The 9,070-nt window shown below is 41.2% G+C and overlaps 1 protein-coding gene across 1 annotated transcript; it reads left to right on the forward strand.

Annotated features, from left to right (window-relative positions):
- The first annotated feature begins 1,120 nt into the window (after positions 1–1,120).
- On the forward strand, positions 1,121–6,552 carry LOC115371020 (G protein-activated inward rectifier potassium channel 3-like). The gene is made up of 3 exons (XM_030068136.1): positions 1,121–1,291; positions 4,608–5,799; positions 6,368–6,552. The coding sequence occupies exons 1-3, from the start codon at positions 1,121–1,123 to the stop codon at positions 6,550–6,552; spliced, it is 1,548 nt and encodes a 515-aa protein (XP_029923996.1).
- Positions 6,553–9,070: the final 2,518 nt, after the last annotated feature.

Consider the following 9,070-nt stretch of genomic DNA (forward strand, 5'->3'; position numbering starts at 1 on the left):
ATTTGATTACCTCTAGAGTAACTGTAATCCTCTGGTGTTTGAGTGAAAATGTTAATTTCCAGAGTATGATAACTTTTTCAGTTCAGTATTATTGCACAAAATTTGTCAGTGATTGCATGTTAAGGTTTTATGTATTTGGTTAAGTTCTTCAATACGTTGTTACTATTTCAAGTGTGTCTTTTCTCCAATGCACTCGGCCATAAGCCTGCATCGGTGTGCATGACAATCAATAAGTTGAAGTTGAAGTATCCTATCTACACAAGGTTCATTGTATGGTTTTGATATTCTGCTATTTACGTTATATTGTGTTTAATCGGATTTTAACCAGCACATTTGAAAATGTAATTAGATGCAGTAAAGAATGCTGCAAATTTAGATGTGCAGCTTTAAATGATTGTTTTATACATAACAGCTTTTTGGTTCAATAATTGAGGGGCCGTGTTTTCCCTCTTAAGTTTCTCTCGTCAAATAACTTTGGTCAGAACAGGATTTGTTTGTACTGTCCAGTCAGATCAGATACGAGGCAGTGATTCAAAGTCTTGCACTAACCATCCACTGGTGTCGTCTTTGGGTTACAACAAAAACCGACATATTCTTGACTTTCTGTGGCACATGATTGGACATCACTGATCTAAGCCTTACTCCTGGAAAATAAAGTCGGTAATCTCCTGAAATCCATCGTGTTCTTTAGTGTTCCCCAGATTAATTTAGAGGATTAGCGATAATCCCTTGGTGTGTAATAAATTTTTCAGCGTGACTAAGATACTGATGATGCTCATCCCATTTAAGACTGAAGTGATATCGTGGAAAAGAGGAGGGGGAGGAGGAGCAGGGAGGGGATATCTGGTGTCGGCGTGGTATATCCTCACAGCTAGGTCTGATCTGTGTAAGGGCATTTTCATCTGAGTGGCAGAAAGTTAAATGTGAAATTTTATTTGTCAAATTTAATTTCCAGAAAGCCTCAGTGTAGAGTCCACACTGATGGAAGAGATGGAGTTGCCTGTATCCTTTGCATTTGTCCTCAAAAATGACTCAAATGTAATTTCTTTGCTGAAACAGGATCAAAACTTGAGGAGTAATCGACCTCTAAAGAACTTGCATCTAAAAAACCACCTACACAATGTGCAGCCGAGTGATGCTGCAAGACGCTCGGTCTAACAGAAGCCCCCTCAGGGGCGACCCTCGCAGGAACTCCATCCCCCCCACACAGACTCTTACTGCCAAGCATCTTCTGGCGTACCTGCCCCGACCACAGCTAGACGCCCTGCAGCGCCCTCCTCACACCAACCAGGTGAACATGTCTGTCTTTGAAAGGAATCACTTCTGTTCATACAGTCGAGGGTTTTGCTGAAAGCCGCTTATCTGGGTGGGGGGGGGGGGGGTTACATTTTTTATTAGTTTAATTATATTGTATTATAATTAAACTTTAATTATGAATTGGAATGTATTTAGGCTCTTAGCCACCTCAATGGCAGGAGACTAACAGCTAGCACTTGCAGCCATTATCCAGCACTTAGTAATGATAAGAGGTGAGGCAAGGCGCCACAAGACACTGTTTATGTGTACAGCACTATTCATTCACAATTCAAGTGCTTTACAGAGGCATAGAAATACATAAAGAGATATAAAACACAGAAAATATTAAAACTTTAAAATCAATAAAAACAAACATTTTAAAACAAGGGGAAAAAAGCAAAGCAAAGTTTAAAAACTATAAAAGCAGAAACTAAACAAGAATATTCCATAATGTGAGCAAAGGGGAGTGTGTGGATGGTGAATAAAAGAGGCCCAAGTATGGACCCTTGAGGAACTCCACGTGTGATTTTTGTTCACATAGCACAGCAGCACAAAGTCCTGCCCACTTCTCCAGCCTGTCCAGCAGTATCTTATGGTGAACCGCTTTAGGAAGCTTGCACCACTACACCACAGGAATATAACAGCTAGGAGAGAGTGAAATAATATCAAAGATCACATTTTTTTAAAATGAGTGAACTGTCTCTTTAAGCCAGCAGAACACAAGGGACACAAGTTATTGGAAAAAAGATGGGCTTTCTTTATTTTAAACAAATGTAAACTGTTTCCTTTACGATGAACTGTGAGAAGGACCACATTTGGAGACTATTATCTGACAAAACAAAAAACAAAACCAAACATGATCTAATTTTATTTAATCTAACTGTTGTTGTTTTTTAATTGTTGTTATTATTAATAACTTTATTTTATTTTTTACTGCACTATTAATAGTATTATTATTATTATTATTATTATTGTAGTCATAATTGTTTGTATGTGAGTACATGAAGAAGGAGATGGATTTGCAGTTATTTTTACTTTATTTTATTATTATTATTATTATTATTGTTATTATTATTTTTTTTTTTTATGTGTCGGTGAAGGGTATAAAAGCACAAATGCACACACAAAAAAGTCGATGTTTTGTCCAATAAGAACAAAAAAGTATACATGAAATATGCACAAAATGATAAGATCTGGATGTAATGTTTGAATTTCCTGACACAATAAAGTATAAATAAGCCAGCAGAACAATAGTCATTTAAAGTTTTTTGGGATTGTATTCCTAACGCTGGCTTTTCAAAGAGTCAAACAACTCTTTTATGAGATGGCAAAGAATGAAAGTACCCAGTCACCACAGATCTATGAAGTATGTATGTTCCCTTCCAACCACAAGTAACCTCAGTTGACTTAGACTGGTTGTTTATTATGACATCATAAGTTCATGTTTGTTTGTTTTTTAGATTTTTTTGTGTGTGTGTGTGTGTGTGTGTGTGTTATTTCTGCTTTATTTGATAGTCACAGTAGAGAGGGACAGGACAGGCAGAGTACAGAGAGGGGATGACATGCAGCACATGGCCTGGGCTTGGATTTGAATCCAGGACACTCATGATTTTTTTTTTGTTTGTTTTTTTTTTATCTTACCTCAAAACACAAGCATTCACTGATTCTCCCAGGAGGCTGTCAGGTTATGCATTAGCTTACTTACATTAAGTGCATTTCCCTGCCATCATTTCCTTGTGTGACAGTGAAACATCACAGCCAGGACCAAACATGAGGCCTGTCTGATGGAGCCTCACTTTGTGGGCTAGTGAGCCAACTTTTTATAGTGGAATTGGTCACCATGGTAACTGGCTCAGAGCAGATTGTTAAGGCGATGAGACAACACCACTTGTGAGGCACCAGCATGCATAATTACTGCAAGCTATTAGAAAATATCACGGCTCTACTCAGCTCCAGGTCTGTGGCACTGGCTACCTGTGGTGGGAAAAATATGCAACACTTTTAAGGGATTAGTATTATAAACAGTACATCAGTATATTTATAATGTAATATAATGTCATCATGAACAACCATGGAAGTATAAACTGGCAGGAAGGCGCATTATCTGAGATGGGTCAAGGCCTTCTCCAGGGATGGCTAATCATTCCCTGAAGAGATTTTTTACATGATACAGTCAGACTACACAAAAACATATATGAGTGAAATAAAATGTAAAATAAAATGTAGTCGTGTCAGCATTTCTGTGGGTCATAGCAAAGCTGGCCGAAATGGAATCAGAGGAAGAACAAAAAGAAAAATTAGAAGAGGAAGATGACGTCATGAAGTTTGTAGTGTATACCGTGTTGGCCGTGTTAAAAATGCAGGAGTGAACGAGGCTCCTTAAACTTTCATGTATTTTATAGTCATTAAAGATGCATGTCATCTTGTGTGTGGATGATCTGTGTGCTGTACGTTTTCAAATTGGAATGGAGCTTGTACTGTACACAGTGACTGAGCTTGAACTGCAGCAGGAGAGCAGGGCTTTTCAAACTTTGTCATGTTTTGCACCCCACGAGCCACTTTTCATTACGCCACAGACCTCCTGCCCGTTTGAAGTGAATTTGCCTTTTGCCACTCCAGCTCCTTCACTTGGGTTTTTCTTAACCAACATTTTGGGCAGAGCCTTCTGCAGGTTTTCAGTACTGAAGAAGAAATCCTTTGCAAGATTTTGAACTATTGAAAGAAAAATAATAACTGCTTATCACTAAATATCCCATATGTCCTGTCTTTTTAGAGACAGGACATATGGGTAGAGCACCTACCACATATCAGCACTAAGTTCTTATTGCAGTGGCCTGTGTTTGAATCCCTTTACTGCATGCCATTCCCTCTCTCTCCCCTCTCTCTCTATACTGTCACTATCAAATAAAATAGAGATGCAAAGAAAAAAAAAGATTAATCTTGATGATCCTCCCCTCCCACTCAATATTTTCTAGCACAGGCTGTGTTATTGAACTTGTCACCCAATCCGTAGACTTTTTTCTTTCTTTGAGGAAATACTGCTTTTGAGGGAACTGCTTATACTCTTAATATCTTAAATAATGTAGACATATTTTTTCCAGTAACATTTGATGTTCATACATGTGCACGTGTCCCTAACCGTGCTCTCCTTCAATGAGTTACACCCCAGGGCAGAGGTTTTCAAAGTGAGAGGCAGACTTACCAAACCGTCTCAGGTTCAGTGCTGCCCAAGTGATATTAATGCCATGCAAGTCAACATCATGGCATTCCCTACTTCTGGGTTTTTATTTCCTGTTCCTGCCTCATTTCAGGCTGAAGCTAAATCCACCGTCACTGCCAGGTTAACCACAAGAGTCTCCGTCCTCCCCAGCTTGAATGGCAGCAGCTTCGATAAATGCCCCCCTCCTCCAACATCCTGGGAGACCCAGAGCTCCAGCAGCCAATCCTCTCAGACTCTGAGCAGGGAGGAGACCCCCAGCCACTGCACCCTGCAAACACCTTTCCTTGAAACAATAGAAGAGATCCCGAAGCCTAACCGCCTGCACCGCGGCCGGCACCTTAAGCGTTTCAGCTCCAAATGGTGTACAAACAGTGCCATTGGCGGCAACATTCCCATCCATGCTAAAAAGAAACTGTGTGGTGACAAGACCCACAAGAAGCACTGTAAGTTGCTGGGCGACGAGCGCCTCTTACACGGCCCCACCAGTAACCAGCGTCAGCGTTACGTAACCAAGGACGGCAAGTGTAGGGTCAATCTGGGCCCCATTGAGGACAAGAGCCGCTTTATTTCAGACATTTTCACGACACTGGTCGACCTCAAGTACCGTTGGTTCCTCTTTGTTTTCACCATGTGCTACATTCTCACATGGGTGGCCTTCGCTGAGATCTACTTCCTGGACGCCTGGCTGCGTGATGACGTGGCTCATGTCGGCGACCAACAGTGGCAGCCATGCTTTGAGAATGTGGACACTTTCCTGTCGGCCCTTTTACTGTCAGTAGAGAGCCAAAGAACTATTGGCTATGGTTCCAGGATGGTGACCGCCAACTGCCCAGAGGGTGTGGTGCTCCTAATGGCCCAATCTATCTTGGGCTCCATTATTGATGCCCTCATGGTGGGCTGCATGTTCGTCAAGATCTCCCGGCCACAGAAGCGAGCTCAGACGCTGATCTTCAGCAAGCACTGTGTCATATGTGAGCGCGATGAGAAGCTCTGCATGCTCTTCCGCATTGGCGATCTGAGGGAGAGCCACATGGTTGACGCCAAGGTCCGGGCCAAGCTGATCAAGTCCAGGCAGACCAAGGAGGGCGAGTTCATCCCTCTGGAACAGTCGGAGATCAATCTGGGCTACGACACTGGAGGAGACAGGCTGCTGTTAGTGGAGCCCCAGACCATCACTCATCTCATCAGTGACAGCAGCCCCTTTTGGGAGGTGGGGGCTGGGAGTCTGAAGAGGGAGACGTTTGAGATCATTGTCATCTTGGAAGGAATTGTGGAGGCTTCAGGTTTGTAGGGCAAGCTTTTACACATTCATTCAGACGAAATTATTCAGATTCCATTCAGAGGTGGAATTAGTTTACTCATGTTACTGTAATCACTATTTAGACTCAGTTTGCAAGAACTGCAGAATAATTGTGGGGAGAAAGGGGAAAAATATCAGTGAGTTGGCCTGATGATGAGACCGTGACAATGTCTACACAGTCCTCACTTCAGTTTAGCGTAATGTCCCTTTAAATGCATGTAGTGTGCAACGTGTTCTCTCCTCCTTTTATAACTGCATGGAAAAGATCCCAGCTAACACAGTTACTATTTGGAAAAAGGAGCTCAATCACTTTTACTGCCAGGACATTTGAAATGAGACACTTTTGAATTTTACTGCAGTAGATTTTTACAGTAGCAGTACTTCTACTTGAAGTTGAATTTGTGGAACTCCCTCCACCACTGCCGACTAGTCACGATAACACAGCATTCATGGAAAAATAAATACTTCAAGGAGGAAATTCTGAATACTTCCAACATGAGTGCAATGTTTGTGAAGTTTTACACATCCTCTGGCCCTTTGCTGTGTTGCAGGTATGACATGTCAGGCCAGAACATCGTACACAGAAGATGAGATCCTGTGGGGTCACCGATTCGAATCGTGCATGTCCTTGGAGAAAGGGGCATTTCGCGTGGACTATACTGCGTTTGACAAAACCTTCGAAGTGCAAATGTCCCCGCTCAGTGCGAAAGACAGGAGCGCGACCAAGGAGCAATAAGTGGTGCTGCAGAAAAGTTGGTCAAGCAAACAGTTCCACTCTCCATACATTTACATTATATCAAGAGTGAGTAAAGTCCCTATTCCTTGGTTTGAAGCCAGGACGTCACAGTTTAGATGATCTGCACCCTCACCAACACAGCCACATGGACGAATATTTAAGAGAAAAAAAATCCGCACACAAACCAAAAAATAATCTCTTAATTATAATTATTTTACTCTATAACTTTTCCACACACTTTGCTTCACCCTTTTCTAATTTCTTTCGGTTTTATTTTTCATTGAATTGCTTTTGTTTTTTCTTTTTCGTTCTTTCATTCAACGTTTTTTACACTTTGTCTACCCTTATTTCATTATTTTTTATTATATCGTTCATATGTGCTGAGTAATAACACATACACTGTGCCTGTGTATGTGAATAATGTGTAGTTTCACTTTCTCTGGTGTGTGTGTGTGTGTGTGTGTGTGTGTATGAATGTGCATCTATATCTATCTGTATCTATATATAAACACTCTGATAAAGCAATATGTGAAATGCTTTGCTTGCTCTTGCATACCTTACAAAACATGTTTAAATAGGTTTTTTTTTTATTTATCAAGTGGTTCTAGAGGTTAACTGGTGTCACTTTTGACATTTTGGAGATTTCCTGTGCTTGACCAGCACCCAAAGACATTACATGGCAGAGCAGGAGATATCTGTGGTTGTCCTGTCCTCTGACTCCAGCAGCGCCCCAGGTCATAATAATGATTGAAAAGATGTGTCAGTAAGGGTTTGGACCACCACAAGCTACCAGGACATCTTTTGATTTCTTGACATAGATTCTCCAAGTCTCTGGAGCTTTGCTGGAGGGATGGAACACCACTCTCCTTTTATTTATTTCCTTTTTTTCTTTTCTTCCAAAAGAATCAGTCCAGAATATTTTTGGAGAGACATGTTGGACAGCACTCTCCACCACCATGATCAAAACACCAACTGAGGAAATTCTTTTGGAAGGTGTTTCAGAGGCTTAGCGAGTCTATAACAAGGAACACTGAAGCTGTTCAGGCAGCTTGTGTCCTGTAATTTGTCATCCATCTGTAAATAGAGGGAAAGGCAGACTGTAAATGTGTGTGTTAATTAGGAATGAGTGTGTATTTTTCATGTGTGTGTAGGTTCTCAGTCACCCAGGTGATGGTTATCCACAGAGTTGAATCGAGATCGACTGGACTATTTGTAGATTTTTGAAGATGTTTCGCTTCTCATCCAAGAAGCTTCTTCAGGTGTGAAACGTCTTCAAGAATCTACAAAGAGTCCAGGTGATTTGTATTTTTCTGTCCCACTGATTTTTGTAACGACTGCCAATACGTTTACAAAGTTTGGTCCTTAGATATTATATTGACATTTGGTCACAGGTATGTGTTCTTATGATTCAATATCATTTCATTTGGCCGCTGTGCTGTCACTGGTGTGTTTTTAAAGGTATTTATGACAACAGCTTCCGCTGGGACTTGAACTATTTGATTTAGAAATAGCTGTAACCCAGAGATTCCCTAAGCGAGGTCCATGGGTCAAGAGAGGGGCATTTGCCAGGGTCCCAAGGGGTCTCGAAGGCCGTGAAGGGGTATGGCAATGACTGGGGGGGTGGAGGGGGCTCCATTGTCTCTTGTGGTTTGGGTGACCTTAGTATGAAAAACCTCTGGATCCTCAGCTCTAGTCCACAGTGCGGCTTGTGAATATTAAAATAACTGCTGTAATTCATTTCCGTTTGGCAGCCCTGAAACATATGTGATGCCTTAAACTGCATTGAAATGGTGTGCATGAATTTTTTAGCACGCACTTATCTTCAGTGAGTTCATCATCCAGGGACCCTCAGTCCCGTCAAGGCCATTATTATTTCATAGTGGAGAACCCCGCTTAAGCTATACAGTGTGTCCATTATTAAGAGGTACAATGGGGAATTTACTGTGAGACTGTGATAATGTCTGTGGTGCGAGGCCAAAAAAGAGCTGAGAACAGTCACTGAATAATTAAACAGCTTTAATCTGTCATTACTAATTGGTTCACACTTAATATCAGCAATGATCCTCCCACTTAAACATTGTACATGTCAAGTTGCGATGGGAAGTCTAAGGCATTGTGTATACATTACAAATTCATAACACATACGCATACACTCATACTTACACTCAGTGTCCACTTTCTCAGCTCCAGTCTGTCCAGTCTGATGCAGTTCAGCTCAGCAGCTCTGCCATAAACTCTACCTTTTAACAAAGTTTATCATGTTCAGTTTGTGTTGACATTGTGGAGAATGAGTCAGTTTCATTCTGTGTTTATTACTGAGGTTGTAGTTTGCAGAGGTCTGCTACTGGACTACATTATACTGAGAGGTGTTTCTCATTTTTTGTCCTCCCTATTTGCATACATAAGGGGGGACAGAATATTAGAAAAACCTCAATAAAGTGCAGTCCAGTCCAACAGCAGCACTAACTATGAGCTCAATGCCAAACATAGAAGTGAATGAACACCTCTATTACTGTGA

This window comes from Myripristis murdjan, chromosome 14, assembly GCF_902150065.1.
Source record: "Myripristis murdjan chromosome 14, fMyrMur1.1, whole genome shotgun sequence".
NCBI classification, from domain to species: Eukaryota; Metazoa; Chordata; class Actinopteri; order Holocentriformes; family Holocentridae; genus Myripristis; species Myripristis murdjan.